Source organism: Sander vitreus, chromosome 7, assembly GCF_031162955.1.
Source record: "Sander vitreus isolate 19-12246 chromosome 7, sanVit1, whole genome shotgun sequence".
In the NCBI taxonomy this organism is placed as follows: domain Eukaryota; kingdom Metazoa; phylum Chordata; class Actinopteri; order Perciformes; family Percidae; genus Sander; species Sander vitreus.
The window spans coordinates 2,137,977-2,163,060 of NC_135861.1; the positions used below are offsets into that span (position 1 = coordinate 2,137,977).

At 43.9% G+C, this 25,084-nt stretch overlaps 3 protein-coding genes across 5 annotated transcripts in view; 1 reads left to right on the top strand and 2 right to left on the bottom strand.

The window, feature by feature from the left end:
* The window catches only part of rtel1 (regulator of telomere elongation helicase 1), a 46,124-nt gene extending 33,981 nt beyond the window's left edge, over positions 1 to 12,143 (bottom strand). For both annotated transcript variants that reach the window (XR_013502224.1, XM_078254161.1), the window contains exons 1-7: positions 11,795 to 12,143; positions 9,829 to 10,027; positions 8,280 to 8,373; positions 7,147 to 7,228; positions 5,702 to 5,762; positions 2,951 to 3,026; positions 2,260 to 2,344 (exon numbers count right to left, since the gene is read on the bottom strand). Coding sequence is in view for 1 of the 2 variants with exons in the window: in XM_078254161.1 (XP_078110287.1) it covers positions 2,260 to 2,344; positions 2,951 to 3,026; positions 5,702 to 5,762; positions 7,147 to 7,228; positions 8,280 to 8,373; positions 9,829 to 10,027; positions 11,795 to 11,896 (699 nt within the window). In the remaining variant the exon portion in view is untranslated. The remainder of the gene's footprint in view (positions 1 to 2,259; positions 2,345 to 2,950; positions 3,027 to 5,701; positions 5,763 to 7,146; positions 7,229 to 8,279; positions 8,374 to 9,828; positions 10,028 to 11,794) is intronic.
* A 985-nt stretch (positions 12,144 to 13,128) lies between these two features.
* Positions 13,129 to 15,161, bottom strand: ndufb11 (NADH:ubiquinone oxidoreductase subunit B11). The gene is made up of 3 exons (XM_078254162.1): positions 14,937 to 15,161; positions 13,757 to 13,887; positions 13,129 to 13,342 (listed from the first exon to the last, which is right to left on the bottom strand). The coding sequence occupies exons 1-3, from the start codon at positions 15,108 to 15,110 to the stop codon at positions 13,213 to 13,215; spliced, it is 435 nt and encodes a 144-aa protein (XP_078110288.1). The 5' UTR covers positions 15,111 to 15,161; the 3' UTR covers positions 13,129 to 13,212.
* Positions 15,162 to 15,982: 821 nt separating this feature from the next.
* On the top strand, positions 15,983 to 24,818 carry LOC144520450 (large ribosomal subunit protein eL22). 2 transcript variants are annotated; one of them, XM_078254163.1, is made up of 4 exons: positions 15,983 to 16,075; positions 17,839 to 17,949; positions 20,102 to 20,226; positions 24,619 to 24,818. In XM_078254163.1, exons 1-4 carry the CDS (start codon positions 16,064 to 16,066, stop codon positions 24,761 to 24,763), a joined length of 393 nt encoding a protein of 130 aa, XP_078110289.1. In that variant the 5' UTR covers positions 15,983 to 16,063; the 3' UTR covers positions 24,764 to 24,818. The 2 variants fall into 2 exon arrangements, with proteins under 2 accessions (XP_078110289.1, XP_078110290.1); XM_078254164.1 differs by having other exon boundaries at positions 15,990 to 16,075; positions 17,842 to 17,949.
* Positions 24,819 to 25,084: the final 266 nt, after the last annotated feature.

Below are 25,084 nucleotides of genomic sequence, written 5' to 3' on the forward strand. Positions count from 1 at the left end.
CTGATTGGACAACGTTCAACTCGTCAGTTCTGTCAGCTCATCGTCCTGATATCAAACATCTGGAAACACTAAAACGTTACGTGAGTCAGTGGAATATATCATTCTATACTTTGGGTTTTGGTTTCCCTATGAAGGATTTCTTGTAAAATACATTTTGTAGACCTGTTGTAGATGTGCCCTATAGTTCCTCAAAAAAATACAGTTCAATCACAACTGAAAATATGCCTCATTGTGCAGGGTTTCCCGCAGCACTTTGCAGTTAAGGCGGCCGCCTAAGCAACACACGCCTGCCGCCTTAACTACGTCGTCAAAAAAAAGAAATTATAATAATGTATATGAGCGATATCCGCCGTGTTACTCTGTCCCGTTTTCTCCCTTTCATTCCAAACCGTGACCAACGCCAGTCTCCCTTTTCTGCAGAACGTATTACTTTTTTTTTTTTTTTAAACGTGTCATGAATTGGAAAATAATCTTTAAATGTGTGATATGCGTCCGAATCGTGTGATGCGTCCGAACAGCGTAATCTGGTGGTTGAATGTCATCGCGCCATCTACCGTCGTCCGCCAAACATTCTACAACATTCTTTATCCGGGGAAAAAGAAAAAGAAAACATTTTTGGGGGAAGACGTTCATCTGGCATTTGGATAGCCGACAATCAACCTGTCGCATCGAGGTAAGATAATTACGCTAAATGATCTTGTTAAATGTAGTAGAGTCTGTAGTCTCTCTGTGTGATTCGGGGGTAACGTTGCAACATTGTTGTATTTTCATTTGGTTCGGTTTGCTTTCACACTTCACTTTTGGCGTTTTTCCATTACATGGTACCTGCTCGACTCGCCTCGTCTCGACTCGCCTCGTCTCTACTCGACTCTACTCGCCTCGACTCTACTCTACTCGCCTCGACTCTACTCGCCTCACTGTGCGTCCGTTTTCCATTGCAGATTTTAGTCCCGCCTCAGCGTGGCTGGCCGTCGTAGCGGCGCCGCAGTAAACTGCCGTGACCTAACGCGACACACAGAACGTGGAAGGTGTGTTGTTGTTGCCAGAAGACACATTTAGTTTCAAATGAAGCTGGAGGCAGCAAAAAATAAAACAGCTGGCTGAACTATTTAAAGATAGCGGGTTTGTTCAGGACACCCCCGTCTGTCGCTTTCACGTCACCTTTTCGGCTCGCCTCAGCTCGCTGGGAACCTCGACTGAGGTGGTACTAAAAAAAGTACCTGTTAGCAGGTACCAGGTACTTTTTTTCGTAATGGAAAACCAAAAAAGGCGAGTAGAGTCGAGGCGAGGCGAGCAGGTACCATGTGATGGAAAAACGCCATTTGTCGAATATCAGAAACTAGCCGATACGTCAGGGGGTTTCTGGTTCTGCTTTAATGTTTCTACTATTTTAGAAAAAGGCGAACAATGAGCAGCTGACAGACAGCGAGAGGAGAGATGATGATGTCACACAGACGACCAGCGATGTGTGCTCAGAATAGCTTACAGATCTGAAAGTTATCGTCCCTTAAATCAGATATAAGTCTGGAAATTGTATGCAATGTTGAAATTGCAGGCTAGTAAATGCTCTGCATTTGGTTCACTTGCTTTATTTGGGTCGGAACGCGTTCTCACCTGAAGGGAACCAAACTCTGGTTCACTTGGAAGGGAACCGAGACGCCCGTTTTTAAGCGGACCAAAGTTGGTTTATTTGATCCGCACCAGAGTTCGGATGAGCTTTCACACCGCCCCAAACCAACCGGACTATCCGACCAAACGAGGTCAGTATGAAAGCAAACCTAACTTCTTGGCCCTCCTAAGAGGATCATTTGATTACAGCGATTCCGTTAAATGAATTAATTACACTCCAAACTTTCCCTTTTCCCAAGAGAAGTAACACTAAGTGGTATAAACTGAGAGCTGGTCTCATTGGTCGCTTTTAAGAGGATGATGATTGACTTGGAGGCAGCCACATCTGGCTGCAGATGTTTTGCCTGATGTGTTTAGGATTGTGGTTGACTTTGAAAGCTTTGCTGTGTCAGTTGTTTATGTTTTTTGGTGTTTTTGCGTATTTTGTGTTTGTATGTACTGTATGTGAGGTTGTACTGCTGCCTGTCTTGGCCAGGACACTCTTGAAAAAGAGATTTTTAATCTCAATGAGTCTCTTCCTGGTTAAATAAAAGGTAAAATAAAAAAGGACGTTTTCATTTAGGACGATTACTTGGCAGTGGTCGTCTGTCAGTAGCAAAGCACTCTCTTTGAATCGGCGAGTCAGCTCACCTTCGGATCCAGCAGGTAGTTGTACGGCATAAAAATGATGTCTGCTTGCTGCTTCAAGGATCGGGAGAGGTAGTAAGGACAGACCCTGCAGAAAAATGTTCATTTTGAATTAATATGTACACACTGTATGCAAAAAGCTAGGACTAGTTTAACAACGCCTGGAGGGAAACTAGTTTTTTTAACCAAGAAGCTGCAGCACAAAAGGGACAAAATGAACTAAATATTACTTCTAGAGCAGCAACAGCAATACTCACTGAAAAGTCACTATATAAGCTCCTAAATATCACCCTGAAATCTAAACTGTCATATCATTTTGTCACATTGTAACATCTCACACACACACACACACACACACACAATCTCTCTCTCTCTTTGGGTTTTTGTTGGATTAAACAAGCTATTTAGGGAGGTCAAGTTGGGTTTTAGGAAACGGAGGTTGTGAAAAATTGTGATTCTTACATTTTTTGGTCTAAAAAGACAGTGAGAAAAGAATCAGCGGATATATCAATAATGAAAACTATTAGTTGCAGTCCTACATTCCACACACACACACACACACACACACACACACACACACACACACACCTATTCGACAAACACCAAGCATCCGCTGATTAAACTTCTAATGAAGCAGGACGGAGATTTGCTGGTGTAACTGACCAGAAGATGAACACGAAAACATAAATCACACCTCTGTTTGTTGCCGAATTTGACCAAGTCTTCCACGTCGAGGATATTATTCGCCAAGTCTCTGTCAGTGCTCTTCTCTAAGGAAGAAAAGACACAAAATGTAAAGACTTGTAAAAGCGATACAAGTAGCAGTTAGAGTTGGGCGATATGGAGAAATTATATTATTATAGAAAGATATTTTGGACCAAACACCTCGATATCAATATTGCGACGATATTGTAGGGTTGACAATTGGTGCTTTAACAAAACATTAACACAATGAGATGTATGATCAATATTCATCAGTAATGTGTATAAAATGACTACGTACTACAATAATAAAACTGCAAAAGCAAGTCTGGAAAGTTCAGGAAATGAAATCCCTTTAAAACCAAGAAAAGAGAACACTTACAGTATGTCATGTTACGATATCCAAAATCTAGGATATCAAGGGCCCTATCTTGCACCCGGCGCAGCGCAGAGCCCGACGTAAGTGCCTTTGCTATTTTAAGACCGTCCAGCACCTGTGTCGTTTAAATACCAATGCACCTGCGCCCATCTGTGCGCCCATGGGCGTGCTGGTCTTACAGGGAGGTGTGTTCAGGTGCATTCTGGGCGTGCTGGTCTTACAGGGAGGTGTGTTCAGGTGCATTCTGGGCGTATTGCTATCTTGATGCAGTGGAAAGTGATCGCACCATTGACCAACAAAAAACTGGTCAATAACGCAGCATTTCATTGTTATTTTAACAGCAAATTAGTAAAATGCGCCTAGGCTCGGGCGCCCACGCAGCTCGCTTGGTAGAGCGCGCGCCCATATATAGAGGTTTACTCCTCGACGCAGCGGGCCCGAGTTGGACTCCGACCTGCGGCCCTTTGCTGCATGTCATTCCCCCCCCCATCTCTCTCCCCTTTCATGTGTTCAGCTGTCCTGTCAAAAATAAAGGCCGAAAATGCCCGAAAAAAATGCAAACGACAAGTAAAATGCGCCTAGACTCATGAACAGCAGGAGACTAGGCGCACACACAGGGACGCGCAGCAGCACACAAACATGCAGAAGATTAAAAATAAAAACATTACATATAGGGCTGCACAATTAATCGCAATTTTATCGAAATCACAATATGGACTAGTGCAATATCCAAATGGCAGGGGGGGGTGCAATATTTGTTAAAGGCACAATATGTGTCAAACCGTTCTGAATGAAGTATTGTGTTGCAGCAGAGACGTCCTGGGACTACAAATCCCATCCTACGGACTACAGAAAACACCTTTTGTTTGGTACAGATTCTTGCAAAAATCACACTACATGACTATAGTACATTTTTATGTGTGTTTCAATGAGAATGATGATCCAAAAAATTTATCATTCCCTCCAATCTCGTGAATCATATCGCAACATCAGTCAAAATAATACTAATTTGACATTTTCCTCATATCGTGCAGCCCTAATAACAAATAGTATTATGATCTGATCTGCTCGGGCGCTTTCACTTCACGCACGAGCAGATCAGTTTCTTCTCTCCTTCCTGCTCAGCAAATCCTCCATCATAACAGCAATGCTCCAAGGTCCAAACGCGCCTGGCTTTTAAAGGGAATGGGAGATGATCTCTGATTGGTTGATTGCATGTTACGCCCAAAACACACCCGATTATGATTAATGAAGACACTAAGTACAACCCTTTTGAACCATGCGCCCGGCGCACGGACCCTTTTTTCCGCCGTCAAACTAGCAAAAGTGGATTCGGACACGCCCTAAACGCACCTGCGTCAGGTGCTTAACGCCGTGTGCTTAGATCATTAAAATAGGGCCCCTATAGTCTCATATTACGATATTGATTTATATTGGTATATTGCCCCGTCCTAGTAGCAGTTAAACAGATGTTCTGCCTTTGCCAGATGTTCTAAACATGTCAACCCAATAAAACAGAGAAAAACAGAACCCCCATCTGTGTTCTTATATTAATGATGCAGTAATCTTACTGTGGTAATGTTATTACATGGAGCCTGTTCCATGATTGTTGTGTGTGGTAGGAGTTGCTCATTATAGTCATGTTGTGTTGCCCCCTGATATCTACTGTATGTAGTTCTTCCAAGTGTTACCTTCACACAAAAACTGCAAAGAATACAACAGTTATATACCTGGCGTTTGTTTTAAATGCAATGAGGCGAGAGGAACATTTATGCACCGTGTCTGGGAGTGTGACATGAAAACATTCTGGAGGGTGGTGATCAATAAAACCATGTTCATCCAGTCTGCGAACATTTCACTAGACCCCAGAATGATATTGCTGCACCTGTAGCCAACAAACGTCAATCCGAAACCCCAAGAATACATTTTATAAATGTATTGATGTTGCTCTATTACAGGCAAAAAGGACTATAGCTCTTAACTTGAAGAAAATGGAGGCCCCTACGATTGGTGCTTGGATCAAGAATATAGCGCCATGTATGCCCATGGAGACAATAACATATATATTAAAAAAACAAATTGGGGGTATATGAGGAAATCTGAAAGCCATTTAACCATAAAAAAAGGAGACATAGGGGAGCTTCTACAGGAGGAAAATGCAGGACAGGATACCTAACAATGTAACTAATGGTGAACCCCAGAAGGGGAAGGGACTGGTCATTGCTGTATTTATGCATATCATAACTTTGCTAGAGGTAACATTGATCTGTACATACGATACTGTCATATCATTTTTTATTTTTAGGTCTTATAGTAAAACAAATGAAAAATAAATAAAGACATCGTTTAAAAAAACAACATTACCTTCAACGTTATTGTAGAAGAGACATGACCTGGTGGAAACTTTTGCTCTGCACATATGGACCTGAAAAGCAGCAAGGAATATATTAAAATCTGTACACATGGCAGTGTTTCCTTTAGGATCTTTTTTAGCAGTGGGGGCAGGTCTGTCCGAACAACAACATATTATATTACACTGACTAACTTACCGTTTTAATGTTTCCAAATGTTTGATATCAGGACGATGAGCGGACAAGTTGAACGTTGTCCAATTAGACGTGTTTGGTGGAGCCGTTATAGTCGACTCGGAAGAAAACATTTTGACAATAAGTTAAACTGGAAAAGGCAACCGCGACTACGTTGTGCATCTGCCCTATTTCTGATAGTGTGGCGGCAGAAGTTTTGCCATGGCGGGCCGCCACTACAAAATCAACATAGAGGAAACACTGAATGGGTTCAATGCGGACCTTTCTTCTCCAATGCCAGAACCGCGACTTCTTGCGTCTTCTTTACACAGAAGCAGAAACACGCACTCACCAAATACGGACTGCTGCATCAGCTCATCCACACAAACCCAGCAGGTACTCTTTTAGGTGTTTCCGTCTGATTTTTGTTAACGACCCCAAAGTCCCAAAATATTCTCCCAGCTCACTGTCGGTGCTTTGAATCTCAACAACACTTGAAGTTTGAAAGCATCGACAATGAGCTGGAATAAATCCAGAGGATTTGGGTGCGTGTCTGCATCTTTAAGACGGTTCAGTCGACATGTGACTTTGCATGTAATTACATCATGAACTAAACGGGTGGTAGTTCGCTAGTCTCGCATTGCCGGCTCTTATCGCCACAGGGGTGTAGAGTAAGGTCTGGCTACGCCACAGATGCATTCTGGGATAGGAGAAGAAACAAAACACTCTGGGTTGTTTGCATTTCTTTAAACCAATTGCAATCGTCTTGGGCGGCGTTAAGCTCCAGACGCAGCGACGGGGGCTCTGCTGAATAGTTTCGGGAAGGAACTTGTTTTGGTGGAACATTTGCACCCCGCAAAATAAAACTCCACATACAATATTACATGAAGTTAACTGTTGACACAATACAGTAATGTGAGATATTTAAATCAGCTGATACGTGGTTAAACCTCATTATCTCTTACCAGTGTATCTCCGTGTGTACTTCGTCCACAACAATCAGTCCCAAAACCTCCCAGTTAGAGAGGAAACGCCCTAAACATATTCTTTGTAAATATTTACAATCATTCCCCGAAAGAACCGAGCAGGTCTGCCTGGCTGCACGATGCAAGTTTTCTTCAAAACGTAACATTTTCAGTGTGTAGCTTGCTAGCTTAAAGTCTGTTGTTGTTTCCCGAAAGTGAACGGAGTTTGAGAACGGCAACACACAGAGAGATCCGGCGCGATGTCAGACAGCTATCCTGGAAATGTACTTCCGTTGATCCAAACTAGCAGATCACTTACCTTGACATGGTTGCTCTCCTGACGCATGACTTCCTGGTTGATACACAGCTGCTCTCTTGATCCCAGCACACACACCTTTGGCCTGAATCAGCAGAGACAGAGACAGAGAGAGAGAGAGAGAGAGACAGAGAGAGACAGAGAGAGAGAGACAGCAGCATTACATTGATATATGGGTTTGCCAGAAAGGTTTGCCTAAAACTCAGTTCATCTGTGTGGGACCAAGTACAGAACCCTGGGGGACACCGCGGGTGACAGAAACTATGGTCGATTTGCAGTGAACTGGCGTCTGTCCGATAATGGTGTCAATGGTCCATCCATCGACACCATTGGTGACATATTAAACTGTAATCATACTCTATGTTAAAGGGAGACCCTTTACAAGCCCCTTGGGGTTTCTTGTCTTCATTGCACATGTTTTTATGATGGGTTGGTTACTATGTACAAATGGTTTTGATGTGTTTGTGTATTTGACGAGGCCATTTGAAGAAAAAGGAGAATTCCGGTCGATTTCAACACGTAGCTCTGTTGTTTGCAAATGGAGTGCTGTCAGTAGCGAAAAAAACGAAAACAATCGGTGCTGCCTACACCGTGTTATCCTCCTGCTAGCGTTAGCACCCAGGAGGCTGAAACCGTGCAAGTTTTAAACGTGCTTTCAGCCTCTTAACATGTTCGAAATGTCATTAACAGTGCCTACCCACGTGCAGTGATTCCTTCCGAGTGAACACAGTGAATCTGACTGCAGTAGATGTGAAAGAAATGCATGAAAGTCGTGCTAATTCATACCTCGGTTTAGTTCCGGTGTTGAGACGGCAAGACGAGTGCTTAGGGACCGTCTACAAACTACAACACCGAAACAAACAGAGCTAAGTGTTGGAATCGACCGGAATTCTCCTTTAAGCCTTTTAAGTCAATGTTAAACATTTTTAATGTGTTTAAAGATCAGTCGATGATCCACATAACAGCAACATTGGCACGCATTTTAGTGTTTATCTCATAATGGTCGTAATAATGTTTTTAGTTATCCGAGCTGACCCTAATAACAGTACGATTCCATGGGAAACCACCGTACACATCAACATTCATCTTGCATAATCAAAGTGTATTTCTAACACTTTGTAAAAGTGATAGTTTACCTATATGAAGTGTTCTTTAACTCGTTGATAACCTGTGCCAGCTGAGAGTGCGTCCTGGATGCGTATATGATCTTGGGAACATCGGTGTAGTAGGCTGAGAAACAACGACAACACACAACAATAATTACATTACATTTCATAAAGTAACATGAATACCATAGCGATGCAGTAGCCAGGTCAGCTGCTGTTTCTCCTTAAAGGAACACGCCGACTTATTGGGACTTTGTCTTATTCCCCGTATCCCCCAGAGTTAGATAAGTCCATACATACCCTTCTCATCTCCGTGCGTGTCATAACTCTGTCTGATGCACCCACTGGGAACTATATTCTCAGAAGGCGAAGCACTGCTACTTCTGCTACTTGGGCGGAGTGATTTGCTCGCAGCACCTGAGAAGCTCCATGGTGAGGAAGAGAGTTCGCTCAGAGTTGGAGTAAAATCACTCCGCCCAAGTAGCAGAAGTAGCAGTGCTTCGCCTTCTGAGAATATAGTTCCCAGTTTATATACGGTTAGAAGATGGCTGTGTCTGGGTGCCCTGATAGCTCAGTTGGTAGAGTGGCCACCCATATGTGGAGGTTTGCTCCTTGACGCAGTGGGCCCGGGTTCGACTCCAACCTGCGGCCCTTTGCTGCATGTCATTCCCCCCTCTCTCTCCCCTTTCATTTCTTCAGCTGTCCTGTCAATAAAGGCCTAAAAAAATTTTTTACAGTGTGTTCAGGGGACAGGCAGCTGGCAGATAGTGAGGAGATGTTTGCTGTATGTGACAAAAAATGTTGTAGCCTAAAAAATGTGTGACATCACTTAGAGCACCTTTAAAAAAAGAAGATGGCTGTGTGTCATGTGACCTTGTTATTTGTAACATGTAAATAGGAACATGTTGGTGTTATTTTGTCACTTATTGGGAGCAGTAGGCTAGATGGAGTCGGTTAACTCCAGGATCTGTGCTAAGCTAGGCTAGCGGTTGGGGGGGGGGGGGGTCAGACAGTTACAACACGCACAGAGATGAGAAGGGTATGTATGGACTTATCTAACTCTGGGGGATACGGGGAATAAGCTGAGGTCCCAATAAGTCGGCGTGTTCCTTTAACGAGTATAATGGAATGACCAATTCTGTCAATGTAAGTGTAGAGTTAAAGCAGTGACTTGGGAGGATGTGACATTGCTGACATCATCTACCAGCTTAAAGGGTAACAGTTGTTTTTCATCCTGGATCCTAGATTCCCATGTTTTTGTGTCTAAGTGACCGATGGGAACAACAATCAGACTAACAAACTGGACCATTGGTCCAGTATTAAGAGTGAAACAAGCTGCAATGTAAGTTATTAGGTAATTACACTCCTTTTTGCCACTGACAGGCTCAGATTATTGTTCCAAGCGTCTGACAACATTATGGAAAAAATCCCTACAGAGATAGACCTTTTTGTTAAAGAGTAAGATCCTTTTTGTTTCCAAAACTAATTCTGGTGTTCACGTGTTAACCCAATACCAGATCTTGAAGAATACAACACTTAAAACTGCACTGAGCTGTCGGTTGATATGATATGAACATACTTGGCGTGTCACCGTCCGTAGCAGCCGTCCCCCAGGATGACAGGGGTGTTTTTGGGAACATGTCCTCCCCACCTAGCCTCTCTGCTATCTTGCGGGCAGAGATGTTGTCCTTGAAGGACTCTCTCCAGGCCAGGGTGGCACACAGCAGGCACAGAGTTTTACCAGTACCTGTGGGACTCTCCAGGACCCCATTCTGCTTCTGAAACAAACAGGGAGACACCAACACTGGTTTCATCTTTGGAGATGATCTGCAAAATTTTGCATATTGTCAGGTTAATGAGAATACAGCTATTAGAAATTAATATATAAAGTGATGCCGCTGGATGACTCGCATCAGAAGGGTTGAAAATCGGCGACTTTCCCTGTTTAGTGTTTAGCTTAGCGCAGCGCCATTGAAGCCACTACACTGGCTTAGGCTGCATCCCAGGTTCTTAAATTGCAGCCCCAGTTCCTTCACTTTCTCCTCTTCCTCGCGTCTTAGTCCGTCCCACCGAGGAAGCATGGGAGAGATGCGAGGAAATCATGCGAGGAGAGAGGAAATGTGTTCTTAGTGGGATGAGACGTCCTTTTCTCAGAAGTGTCACGTTAATTCGTCAGCTGTATGGGCGCCGTTAGCGACGGCTTCCAGCTGCACAGCTTCCAGGAAGGCTGCTCTCTGTATCCTCACTCATAGCTCCTCAGAGATCCCTCCTCCATCCTCGCTCATAGCTCCTCAGAGATCCCTCCTCCATCCTCGCTCATAGCTCCTCAGAGATCCCTCCTCCATCCTCGCTCATAGCTCCTCAGAGATCCCTCCTCCATCCTCACTCATAGCTCCTCAGAGATCCCTCCTCCATCCTTGCTCATAGCTCCTCAGAGATCTCTCCTCCATCCTCGCTCATAGCTCCTCAGAGATCCCTCCTCCATCCTCGCTCATAGCTCCTCAGAGATCCCTCCTCCATCCTCGCTCATAGCTCCTCAGAGATCCCTCCTCCATCCTCACTCATAGCTCCTCAGAGATCCCTCCTCCATCCTTGCTCATAGCTCCTCAGAGATCCCTCCTCCATCCTTGCTCATAGCTCCTCAGAGATCCCTCCTCCATCCTCGCTCATAGCTCCTCAGAGATCTCTCCTCCATCCTTGCTCATAGCTCCTCAGAGAGCCCCATCCTCGCTCATAGCTCCCTCAGAGATCCCTCCTCCATCCTCGCTCCTTGCTTCTTCAGCGGGAATAAGAGCTTTGAGACGGCCTTCACAACGGAGGGCCAGAACAACTTCCGGGAGATATAAAATAAGAGACTTCAGATCCAGCCTTCGTTATCCTCCCCAGCGCTGCCCTTAAGTCGAAATATGTTCATTTCTGGCTCCAAAATACCAAGATGGCGACGGCCAAAATGAAAAACTCCTGGCTTCAAAAGACTTCACAGTTGTAGACATAAACATTGTAAATGGCCCCAAGTTGATTTCCTGCTTCAGTGTATGTGAATGACATCATATCACAGGCCGTTAACAAGGGTCCAGGCTGTTGCCTAGCAATGAGATTCCATTGAAAAGGTCTGTAAGGATTAGCTAGACTGACACTAGCTATATGATGTCCGTTTCTTTATTCTTTCTAAACTTCGCTAAGTATTGTAATGTCAGGAATATGATTTACTTTATTGACATTTTAGATTTGTTTCTAGTGGTTTTATCTATATAGAGACTTTACTGTTGCAGCTCAAGAAACGACTAGGTTAAGACCTAGTTAGTATTGTATTAAAAAAAAAGCCAGTTGATTAGAAAAGGCAGCAACATTAATAAGACTGGTCGTCTATCCCACAGAGGACTGTAAATGACAAAGCTCTCACTTAACATAAAGCAAGAATTACGTTATTTACAACGGTTACGTTAACGTAACGCCAGATGAATGATTTCCTGCACGACTGTCCAGCGGAAAAAACATTACCAAAACGTGTGTTAACACATGACAGCATTACAGCATAGCATTACCTTCTTAAGACACTCGATCACTTTGTTCATGTAGTCCACCTGACAGCCATATGGAGGAAAAGGGAAATTCACTGTCACTCCATCGAGAGAGAGTGAAGGCATTGCGTGTATCTTAGCTAGTAAATCAGCAGCAGCAAAACTAACGTAACGTTAGTGCTAAAAATGACGCACTTTGTGACAATTCCTCGTAGCTCCAGGCTGTCTGTCAAACACGTTTACATGGGTGAAAAGTGTAACGTTAAGAGTTAACACCGACTGTCTTAAACAGCAGCGAAAAGTAGTTAAAGTCACTGCAGTAACCTGCTCAACTCTCTCTGCGTGAGCATGTCGAAGCTTGGCGCCAGCTGCTCAGTCCAGTGCGCATGTGCACTGCTCCTAGGAAACGTCTGCTGCGTTCAAATACTGTCAGAATCATGAGTTTCTCTATCTCAAAAAATGCAGAACTTATAATTCCTTAGAAACACAGACAGACACAAGTGGCTTTCTTGCTACTGGCTTATTTGAAGCTACGTTACATTTGTAAAAGGGGACATACAACCCATAAAATGCTTTTTACTTGCCTTTTTTTGCACTTGCCCAAAAGGGATTGCAGCTCCTACCTTGTGTTTGAAAGGTTGTTTCTGCCTCAAAATGACTTGATTTCATTTATGGAGGTTTATATCTGACATATTTTAGCCCACCCAGTACTTTTGAACTGTTGAAATACCTTTAAAAGGCCAATACATTCACTAACACTATAGCTTTAACTGTGCCTGTCCCATGGACAGCAGTTTTGGGCAGATGATCACTTTTTTGGCATGACACCTGTCACACCAGGCCAATAAACTAAAAAGGACACCACCTTAGACTGCAATCATACACAAATATGTATAATTATTACGGTTTTTATTGCATAAATTATAGAAACTGACAGGAAATATATTTCACTGGAATTGTAGTTTATATTAACATGACACATATTGACTGATAATGTTCTTAAGGCACAGATTTCCCACAACCCGGAAGTGGTAGGATGATATAAATATAGACATTTGTTACTGTCAACCCCCTCTCCCCTACTTCCCCTCCCCAATTTGATATAGTAGTGCCTATGGTTAGCATTTTCCACATTTTATTGTGTCATGCAGTGTAGGTCGGACTCACACTGGTCTGGTCTCGGTCTCAACCCCTCAAAGTCTGTCTTGTCTCCATACACTCTGATCTTGGCATTGACCTGGTCTCAGTTAAGGTGGTCTTGAAAAAGTTAACATGAAAAGTGTCCAATCACTGGAGATCTAATTCATGATTCAGAAACATTCAAACTGCCGTTTAAAAAAGTAATTGTCCACACATCATTATACAATTCAACAAATACATCATTTATTCTGTCATAGTGAAATACAATACTCCTGAAATACATTAGGTGGATGTTGGACATCCTACTCCTCTCCAGCTGGGGTCAGAATGATCTTGTTTGGGTCGTAGTAGTTCTCGTCTATGACAGGAAGTCCCTCATTCTCTCTCTGCTGGATCACACGCTCTGCCTCCCTTCTGGCCCACTGTCGCATACTGCACACACACACACACACACACACACACACACACACACACACACACACACACACAGAGAGCGACACACACACACACAGAGAGAGAGAGAGACACACACACACACAGAGAGAGAGAGAGACCATTAATAATAATAAACCCAGTTTGACTGGCGGGTGGGTGGCCACAGGACTGAAGACCACCACAAAAAAATTAAAACTAGGGCTGCAACTAACGATTATTTTCATTGTCGATTAATCTGTTGGCTATTTTCTGGATTAATCGATTAGTTGACAACTATTAAATGAATCACAAGCCATGTTGATAATCGATTAATCGGTTAGTTAGTCGTTAGCGGCAGCCCTACGTGAGACACCGTCCCATATTTGACACTAAATACAGCAGATTTAGAAAGACGAAGAACTGAGAACTCACCCGTGATCTGGTAAATAGTGGACAAATGTTCCTCCAATAACAAGAGCCACTGAGATGCCAAAGAAGAAGCCCAACCTCATGTTCCACAGGTCCACCACAGGGTCGCTGGAGAAGCCATGGTAATCTGGATTCTGACAATAACATGAGAGAGGCATCAGATACAGTACAGACCTTTGTCATTAAGAAGAACATAAGAAGAATAACAGGTTAGCTCACCATACGATACATGGCTCACGGCACAGTTAATATCACGATACAGCAATTCTGCGGTAATCAATGTATTGCTAGACACTCCCATAATTATACATAGGGCTGGGCAATATATCAATATTATATCCATATCGTGATATGAGACTAGACATCATCTTGGATATCGTGATATGACATAAGTGTCTTTTCCTGGTTTTAAAGGCTGCATTACAGTAAAGTGATGTACTTTTCTGAACTTACCAGACTGTTAACTGTTCTATTATTTGTTCCCACAGCCCTATGGTCCCTAAGGGCTGGGGGACCATAGGGCTGGGGGACCATAGGGCTGGGGGACCATAGGGCTGGGGGAACATAGGGCTGGGGGAACATAGGGCTGGGGGACCATAGGGCTGGGGGACCATAGGGCTGGGGGACCATAGGGCTGGGGGAACATAGGGCTGGGGGAACATAGGGCTGGGGGACCATTGGCACTCCTGTTTATGATAGGTAGCCATCCACAGATACAGTTAATCCTATGGATTGACTGTGCCACATGCATACATGCCAACAATTATTACTTTAATAGCTTTGTATTCTGTCCACTAATCAAAAGGTATGTATACAGGCTTTAGGCCGCCAACACGTTATTGTAGCCCCAGTTTAATGTGTAACTTAATGTTATACGATATATGTAGTAGGTGGTCCCTGATGTGTCTCTCTCAGTTAAGGGGTCCTTGGTTTAAAAAACATTGAAGACCCCTGCTGTATACAAATGTGTGCAGCTCCAGCTAGCTGTTAGCTATGTTACCTTCGTAGCAGCAGCTAGTGCCACACAACATAATGCATTTTACAGGAACAACACATTTTGGTTGTCAGTTGGGTAACCACTGTCTGCAGGTCTGCGTATGTGACATAAAGCTAACTTATGGTCGGTTAGTAAACGTTTTACGGAGACTACGTTACAGTATTATTAGCATGAAGAGGAACTCACCTTGACATAATGGCTGACCTCCCCGTGTCCAGCCTGCTCCGCGGCGGGATGCAGCTCCGTCACGGCGGCCGAACCAGCGGCGCCAGTCGACTTCGACTGGGAGACGAACCGGGCCGGTGGCTTAGAGAGTAACCGGGGCAAAGCGGGCCCGAACCGCAACACTCGGGTCAACATTTCGCCTGTTTGTGAAGGGAGTTATTGACCCCGGAACCGGAAACAGAAGCTTAACACACTCTTCGGCTTCATTTTCTCGAGGTTTAAAGTCCGTTTTACCGCCATCTAGCGGTTGCGAGCGGTAATGCACCCGGAGGATTCTTTCTCAAAATACATACACAGAAATAAACATACGTCTAATACCTTTATTTAGCTTATAACGATATATATAATGACAATTCAAAATATATAAAAAATATAATGGAAAGTATGTTGCTGCGTGTCATTGGGCATTTTTAAGTGGGTATATGGAAATCCTGGAGCTTTCTTAGTGGGTATAGTGCGTATACTGTACCTGCGTATCACGTAGAATACCACTGGATCTGGCGCGGGGTTTAGGCGTCCTTCCTCAAGAAAATGTTACGTTTTTGTTTTTCAACGTTTTCCCCATACATTTTGCGTCTCTTTGTAGTCGTGTTGTGTCCGTTTGTGGTAGTTTTGCGTCTCTTTTTCACATCACTATGGACCGCTATCATCACCATATCTGTGTCTAAAACGTTGGAAAAGCTAGAGCAGATAATACATAAATAATAACAAAACTTAAAGCTAAAAAAGTCCACCTATCATTAGACCTGAGACAAGTCTTTTAGGTGCATTCATTATATATAATATATAAATGCATATTCACACACATGTAAACGCACGTGAGGATGGTAAACAGTAGTGACAATTCATTCATTTTGAATTCAACATGTCTGTCCCCCTGCTAGTCTAGTCTTATTTTATTTAAACACTGTTGTTTTCAACAATTTTTTATTTTTGAGGTAAAAAAAAAAACAACAACAACAACAAAAAAAAATCAAAGTTTTGTTAATCAATCTCAGATGCACGGATTCAATCGATGGTTCGGCGTTCGATTCGTATACGTGACGCATGCGCACGGCCTGTTCTTCCTTTCTGCTAGCTTCTCCGCCATGGCGCCTATTGTAAGTAAAGTCGCGTGTTAATAAATTCAGCAGAATTATAGATTAGTCGTTGTGAAAGGCAGAGTAAACGAGCGGGATGTGATAACTGCTTTGCTACAACAATCTGGGTCCGAATACAGGGTTTGGGTTCGGCTTTAAATGGTTTTTAAGAGTACATAGCTAGGTAGCTGAGATTTTCAGTGGCCTATGGTTGCCTGTTAGCTTAACGTTAGCTCGGTTGGAGTGGAATATCCCACCACGTTGTTAACTCAGCTAGCTTGTTCGGATCGCTGCATGGCAACCGATTTTTTCAACGAGTTGTAAAAGTGCTATAGTTGTAGAAACGACTGATATCTAACGTTAATGAGTTGTACAGTTAGTTAGCTAGCTAGCTAGCTTGCTCCCTTGGTTATTTAGTTGCTCCGACACCAGGGCCCCGTCCCCGTGTATCTACAAATTAAACAGCTTAAAATGTTGACGATTGACATGAATCTGGATTTTTTTTCGGTTCTTCGAAGCTGGTTTTTAATTTTTTAGCTGGAACTGTTGTCAGAGCAACAAGTTATTAAGCCCAAACGGCAGTTTATTGACAGTTAGCCGAGTCATGATAGACTGACTAGATGATTTACTGTCAAATGACTCGCTTTGTGAGATTTATAGTACTTTATATATAATCGTGATTTTAGATGAGAACATGCATCATGATCTGTAATCATTACAATTGCATTTTCATAACGGACACTCACCTTACCTTTTGGGATAAAGTTACAATTATTTATAAACAGAAGAATCAAGCCGACTTTAGTTTGAGATAGAGACATTAATAAGGATTCACTCGTAGACTGTTATATCAGAGTGTGGCGACATTGTGGAGTGAAATCACACCAGTAACAATGCAGGGACACATACACGTTTGATTTATGAATTAATCTATAAGCCCAATGTTTCCTGGGATGGTTCTCAACACCCCTACCTCAGTGTCTCTACTAATTTTGCCTTCTTTCTTCTGTTTTTCAAAATAAGAGCACACTGTTACCCAAGATAACTTTATCCAAGACTTAACAGCTGACACAACTGATTTCAAAGAACCGAATGAGAGAACATGGGATTGGTTTATCTTGATATCTGTTAGCCCAAATTCATTTAGTAGTTCAGCTACATTTGAAGAACGGGGCCCTAAACGTTCCCTTAGGGGGAGTGGAAGCCATGCAAAAACTCTCGGAAAGGTATTAACGTTAAATTTGTATTTGCCTTCCTTTGATTGGTAAGTCAGCGCACCTCGTAGCTCGAAACCTATAACGAATACGTAGCGTCACAGCGTGTTTTCATCAGTTTTCTAGTCGTCGTCGCTCACCAACTTTGGTTGAAAACAGTGTTGACGAAGAAAAACACAGATTCTAGTTTTTGACTAAGCAGCTGCTATGTTCTGCAAAGCGCGGCGCAGGTATTCGTCATCAAGGATGGCAAGGAAGCTATTTCCCATTGCTAGGTAACGACATGCTGTTACCTCATTGGTTGCGCTTTGGAAAGGTCACCGGCAACTAGGTTATTTGAACTTTGAGCGCAGGGCAAAGCGGCCAATCCGAGCGGTATAGTTGGCCGTCACCACGCTCCCCGTAGGAAATCAATGGAGCGGCCGGCGTGTAGGCGGCTTTAGACCTGTGTGTCTGTCAACAAGCAATGCACCCTAAATATGTTTGCTTTAAATGGTGTATGAGTGAATGTGGCTGCTGTTTCAGCTAACCTTTCCTGTCCCGACATGTACATGGTTTGTGTTTTGTTAGCAGAAGAAGCAGAACACCGGCAAAGGTGGTAAAAAGAAGAAGCAGGTCCTGAAGTTCACACTGGACTGCACCCATCCTGTGGAAGATGGCATCATGGACGCTGCCAACTTTGTAAGTCCGCCACTCAACAAATCTTGTCAACGTGCAGCTGTGGATGTGTTTAAGTTCTCACCAAATAAGATGCAATCAAGTGGCCGGGTTAGCTCAGTTGGTAGAGCGGGCGCGCACACACACACACACACACACACACACACACATATATATATATATATAGAGAGAGAGAGAGAGAGAGAGAGAGATGTATGCCTCAACGCAGAATGTCCAGGGATCGAGTCCGACCTGGACAATTTCCTGCATGTCTTCCCCCTCGCTTTCCGTTAAAGGCTGAAATGCCCAAAAAAACAAAGTCTAAAAAATAAATAAATAAGATGCTGACTTTCCCCAGACAGAAATGAAAAGGGAACCACATCTAAGTTCTTTGGCTAAATGGAGAGAGGTAGCTTTGTACAAGTCGGCCACCTGTGCAGAATCCAGAATCCAGGGTTGTGGCAGAGACATTTGGTGTCGGCGAGACAACCGTTCACCGCGGTGTGTACGCGGTGTGCAGGGCCGTACCATTCAAGCTGTTGAACCAATTCCTCAATTTACCCGACATGGCGGAGGCACAGGCTTTAGCCCACCGCAACTCCACCACGCACCTTGTGCCACAAGTGTACGCCGCACTGGAGGGGACCCGTATCCCGATCCTTCCCCCATCCGATGGATACCGCGACTATAGTCACGTGACTGACATGTTCGCTACGTCACAACTTATTCTGCAAAGCTGTTTTCATCTCCCATTTTGAGCATTAACTCTTTTTCCAAAAGGCAAAAAACCACCTCAAGCTAACGTAATTTGAGGACGTTTGTTCTGAGGGGAATGTTCGGAGTATACATGGACATTTTCTGTTTTTTTGGGTGTTATTTATTATCTGTTCTTGCTTTTCCTATGTTTTACAAACGGATATAGTAATAATAATGGACCCCCCTTTAAGTCTTCCACAATCTGTCTCCCATTCATTGTCTACAGCAGCTCCAGACTTTGTACTTGATGACATCACAAATATTGATTGGACTTTCCTAGGTTTAGTTAACCCTTAGGAGTCTTGGGCTGTTTTGGCTGCTTTTGAGTAAACTAAACTACTCTCAAAATCTACTCAAACTCTTCGGTTTCGTTTCACACAGAGAGAAATCGAGGCGAACCTAAATGCGTCACTGCAAACCACACAGGAACGTGCACTTCTCTTATTGGACAGATGTGTCTGGGGGGCGGGAGCAAGAAAGTAAATACAGAAAGAAGGTCCTGTGTTCTGGACTCTGGTCTCCATGGTCCAACCAGCTCATTTCATTTAAAGTGCTCAAATTATGCTTTTTGGCTTTTCCCCTTCCCTTTATTGTGTTATATATCTTCTTTGTGCATGTTATAGGTTTACAAAGTGAAAAAGCCCAAAGTCCCCCCCAAAGGGACTTACCATCTCCAACAGAAAACACTGTTCACAAACTGCTCCAAACAGCTCTATTGTAGTCCAGCCTTTACTTCAGAGACAAACGTGGTCACTTTGGAACACACGTCATAATGCTCACCTAGCTGCTAGCATGGCACGCCCTCATACTCTGCTTCTGACTGGCTAGTAGTCCTTACCCAGGTACTGTCAGGACACGCCCTCATACTCTGCTTCTGATTGGCTAGTAGTCCTTACCTAGGTACTGTCAGGGCACGCCTCATACTCTGCTTCTGACTGGCTAGTAGTCCTTACCTAGGTACTGTCAGGGCACGCCTCATACTCTGCTTCTGACTGGCTAGTAGTCCTTACCTAGGTACTGTCAGGACACGCCCTCATACTCTGCTTCTGACTGGCTAGTAGTCCTTACCCAGGTACTGTCAGGACACGCCCTCATACTCTGCTTCTGATTGGCTAGTAGTCCTTACCTAGCTACTGTCAGGACACGCCCTCATACTCTGCTTCTGACTGGCTAGTAGTCCTTACCTAGGTACTGTCAGGGCACGCCCTCATACTCTGCTTCTGACTGGCTAGTAGTCCTTACCTAGGTACTGCACATGTGCGACTCCCAACAAAGATTAAACTATGTAAACCTATTCTGATATAACCTCTAAATGCAATTATGAACCTGAAAATTAGCATAATATGAGCACTATAAGATCTCAGAATACTGTTCACATGGCTGTCAGTGTGTGTGATGGTTCCTCTAACGTGTTTTTCAGGAGCAGTTTCTTCAGGAGCGCATCAAGGTGAACGGGAAAGCCGGCAACCTGGGTAACGGCGTGGTCTCCATCGAGAGGAGCAAGAGCAAGATAACCGTGTCCTCCGAGGTGCCTTTCTCCAAAAGGTAAAACCCAGTCGTGGTTCCCTGCACTATGGACGTTGAGAAGAAGTACTTTACTAATCCCTTATTGGGGAAATTCATTGAGGTTGTCAAGTTTTTACACTGTTACTATTCATGACACATGGAGGGTGGGCGGGGGCGCCCTGGTAGCTCAGCTGGTAGAGCGTACGCCCCAAGTACCAAGGCTCTGTCCTTCCCGCAGCAGCCCAGGGTTTGAATCTGACCTGTGGCTCTTTGCTGCATGTCTTCCCCCACTCTCTCTCTGTCTCTCTCTGTCTCTCTCTGTCTGTCTCTCTCTCTCTCTCTCTCTCTCTCTCTCTCTCTCGCTCTCTCGCTCTCTCTCGCTCTCTCTGTCTTACTCTCTCTCTCGCTCTCTCTCTCTGTCTCTCTCTGTCTCTCTCTGTCTGTCTCTCTCTCTCTCTCTCTCTCTCTCTCTCTCCCCCCCCCTCCACTTTCCTGTCTGCAACTGTCCAAGCCATTAAAGGCCAAAATGCCCCAAAAAATAATCTTAAAAAAAAGTAGGGTTGGCGCTATACCAGGTGTCCTGTTCTGCTACGACTTGAAATTTGAAATACCAGGGCTCAACAATAACCTTAAAAAGTGGCGCCGGGCTGAGACCATAGCATCCACAACAATGTTGCTAGAAGCTAGTCTCACATAGCCAGACATTACTCCACAGCGCAGCGGAGTAGCTAACGTTAGCTGCTGGCTATGTTGACAGTCACAAAAGCCCGTATGCTCACGCGGAGCTCTGTACCCGACTGACTGCAGATCGCTAAAAGCACCGCAAACTCCCAGTTCTCTCTACCCGACCTACAGCCACCTCTTCTTGGCTTAAAATGACTCGCCGTTTGTCGGCTACGGCCGCTGACCAGGCTACACGGTTGTTTTCCGCCAAAGTGAAAGTGCATGTTTCCATTATGAGGAAGTCAAACTCGCGGTTTCTGTCATAGGTCTGTCAAGGTGGTAGTAAACAGCCGTGGCCCGCTTGCCTGGTCCTCCAGTAACGTTAGCAGTTATCACGCGTTAGCCAGGATCACTTTACTGGCTGTGCGTCCATTGTTTTTGCGAGGAACCAACTCGGGTACTCTAGCTATATAACTCAATGTGAGTACACAAATGTTGAAATGACATCAAATGCCCGCCCCTTGTAGCCGTGATAAATTAGCCTCAAGCTAATGCTAAGCTACCTGTTCAGAAGGAAATTAGCCAACTCGTTGTCCGTTTGGGCTCTAAGCTGTCTCCATCTTTCACATACATCTCCATTATTTACCCGGGGTTTGTTACGTCTCTGGTCACACAACTATACATAAACTAAACATACCGGGGGTTTTTCAGGTGGGGTAGAATCTCTCTCCGTTGATCCTGTTTGTTTGTTTGCTGCCTCCATGGCTGTACTAATGTTACAGCTGGAGCGCGCTGGGTTTACGTTTCTACAGACCATCTGACAACCCAGCCTGGCTGTCAAACTGGGCAGTTGATACCAACGCAGGCCAAAACACAGACAGACATTACGTCACGGAACTGAAATCAAAAAGGAGAAACGCTGGCATTAGCATTGTTGTCAGCAAACGTAGTATTTCAGCTTAGCACGTTTCCTTAATATCTATGGTGACACATTGCAGTCATTTTGGGATTTAATACAGTAAATACAGTATCTCACAAAAGTGAGTACACCCCTCACATTTTAGAAATATTTCATTATATCTTTTAATGGGACAACACTGAAGATATTACACTTTGCTCCAATGTAAAGTATTAAGTGTACAGCTTGTATAACAGTGGAAATGTGCTGTCCCCTCAAAATAGCTCAACACACAGCCATTAATGTCTAAACCGCTGGCAACATAAGTCAGTCCACCCCTATGTTAGATTCCCATAGAGGCAGGCAGACTTTTATTTTGAAAGGCCAGTTATTTCATGGATCCAGGATACTATGATCCTGATAAAGTTCTCTTGGTCCCCCCATCATCACATCCCCTTCACCATACCCCCCCATCATCACATACCCTTCACCATACCCCCCCATCATCACACACCCTTCACCATACCCCCCACATCATCACACACCCTTCACCATACCCCCCACATCATCACATACCCTTCACCATACCCCCCACATCATCACATACCCTTCACCATACCCCCCCATCATCACATACCCTTCACCATACCCCCCACATCATCACATACCCTTCACCATACCCCCCACATCATCACATACCCTTCACCATACCCCCCCATCATCACATACCCTTCACCATACCTAGAGATTAACATGGGGTACTTTCCATAAAATCATCTCTCAATGCAAATCAAACCAGCTATTAGGCTAACTGAAATAAAACCATAGGGGTGGACTGACTTATGTTGCCAGCGGTTTAGACATTAATGGCTGTGTGTTGAGCTATTTTGAGGGGACAGCACATTTACACTGTTATACAAGCTGTACACTTAATACTTTACATTGGAGCAAAGTGTCATTTCTTCAGTGTTGTCCCATTAAAAGATATAATGAAATATTTCTAAAATGTGAGGGATGTACTCTCTTTTGTGAGATACTGTATATTACATGTTGCACTTTCCAATCAAATGAAACCAAATTAACTTAAATGTTGTCCTGCCGGGTCAAATCAACACTTTTTTCGGTGCTTTTTTTCATTGCGTGTTAATGTTTCATTACATTGTTAGTGCCTTGTTGTTTGACGCTTCCTTCAAGGCTTTATTCTGCTGTTTTTCTAGGCTTTCAATGCCTTTAGTCGCTTTTTCCAATGTTTTTGGCGCTTTTGTGTCATTTCAGCCGACATTCTTTGACGTTTTCTTGAACATTTTAATTGCGAAGAGCGCTGCGTCGAACCATCCATGTTGTTTTTGGGGCAGTTATGTTGAAAGAAGCCGACATTTCCGATATAGCAAACTTTGACGAGGGCTCAGACTCGACCAGAGGACACCAGGAGGGTTAACTAATACAGAATGGGATGTGGAAATCAGTGGATTCAGTGGCGTAGGGTGTGCATGAGTGACAGAGGGGAGTGTGTGCTGCTGCTGTAAAGTGTAAACTTAGCAAAAGGCAAACCTAGGAGAACCTAACCAAACCGAGCCTGGGTGTGACCGTGGAGCCAGCCGGAGCAGAGAGAGCACAGCTGACAGAGACAGCTGAACAGCAAGATTTTGGAAATCTTCACTTGCACGTAAACTGAGACAACTGAGGTTTAGGCAGCCGAGGAAGTGATTCGCTGTTGCTGTTTCCAGGATTCTGATTGGCTAACGTGGGCTTGAGCTTCTCGTTACACTGCCACCTACAGGTCTGGCGTGCTCTTGACGGCATATATAGAGACGGGCACGTGTAAACAAACACTTTTCTGAAAACTGACAGCTGTGCACAGTTATTTTTGAAAACTGAGAGGTTGAAATGTCCGTTTATGAAAATAGCGGCCAGGTGTAAACGTAGCGTAACCTCCGGTGGATTTGTGAGGACTATGGTTAACTGCTCCTCAGATCTCTGCAGGGTAAATCCAGACAGCTAGCTAGACTAGTTTGAGTCAACATATATGAATTTTAGTTATTGTTTCCCCCTAGTTTAATACTGCTTTTATTGTTCTTAATGGCTGTGTCTGTTCTTATTTTTTTCACTTTATATCGTGTTGTATTGTGTTTTTCTGTTTTGTTTTATGCTAAGTTGTGTGTTGTACTTTGTCTTGTGTTTTCTGTCTCTGTGGCGTTTGTTTGGTTTTGCTTGTTTTTTGGGGGTTTTTTGTATTTTAAAAAGCCTTTTTTAACATCAAAGGCAGGGGACTACAGATGGAAAATAGCCTTTTGGCTAATTCTGGCTTTTTTTAACCCATGGGAAATCATGTTTTATTAATTTGCGCTGTCCGCTTCCATAAATAAACTAAACTCAAACTATCTGTCCAATCTGAGTTTTCTGTTGCACGACTAAAACAACCTTTGAACGTCCACACGTTCCACCAAAACAAGTTCCTCCCCGAGACTATTTAGCAGAGGCACCGTGGCTCCGTCCGGCGTTTAGCCCCGCCCACGACGATTGTGATTGGTTTAGAGAAATGCCAATAAACCAGAGCAGGTTTTTCTCCCATCCCAGAATGCTGTGTGGACTAGCCAGACCCTCCTCCGCAGCGCCGTGGAGGAAGGTCTGGCTATGGGAGACGTCTTCGTCCACAGCAATCCCACCAATCGGTCCCATCACGTCCCAGCTGGATAGTAAATGCCGTAGACGGATATTTTTAAAGGCCGGCTTCATGTGTGGCATAAAATGAACAGAAATCAAGCTATTATTTGAATGGCAACGAATAAAATGACAGATGGTGACATCACTCATCCCACCTGTTCTGAGAGTCAATCTGACACTGAATGTTTGTTATTCCCGTTTCACAGATACCTCAAGTATCTGACAAAGAAGTACCTGAAGAAGAACAATCTTCGGGACTGGCTGCGCGTCGTGGCCAACACCAAGGAGAGCTACGAGCTCCGCTACTTCCAGATCAACCAGGATGAAGAGGAGGAGGAAGACGAAGATTAAATTGACAATTCATCAGATTTTGTACATTTAAATAAATGTTGTTTACAGTACAGAAGCGGTGTGCCAAGTGTTTTCTTTGGAGATGTAGCAAACTCGCTACTGCAAACCCAGACTCCATTTAGATAAACCCAGTCATTTTATCATCCTTAGTATAACCCTTAAACACACTTCAAATGCCGCCATTGTTCGTCTTTCCACTGTTCCAACAACAACCTGTTTGGTTGAAATAAACCCTTAATTCAGCCATTTGCATGTGGAAATATGCTGGCTCTATACATGCTAAAAGTCCTGATTATTTACATGGAGTCTGGTGGAGATATG

Bases quoted from the DNA above. Each gene is read 5' to 3' on its own strand.
- ndufb11 (XM_078254162.1), bottom strand. From the start codon at position 15,110: ATGTTGACCCGAGTGTTGCGGTTCGGGCCCGCTTTGCCCCGGTTACTC. The intron at 13,888-14,936 runs GTGAGTTCCTCT...TGTTATTGTCAG, and splicing joins AGGTCAGCCATTATGTCAAG to AATCCAGATTACCATGGCTT. The intron at 13,343-13,756 runs GTGAGTTCTCAG...GTGTGTGTGCAG, and splicing joins CACTATTTACCAGATCACGG to TATGCGACAGTGGGCCAGAA.
- LOC144520450 (XM_078254163.1), top strand. The intron at 17,950-20,101 runs GTAAGTCCGCCA...CGTGTTTTTCAG, and splicing joins TCATGGACGCTGCCAACTTT to GAGCAGTTTCTTCAGGAGCG. The intron at 20,227-24,618 runs GTAAAACCCAGT...CCCGTTTCACAG, and splicing joins GAGGTGCCTTTCTCCAAAAG to ATACCTCAAGTATCTGACAA.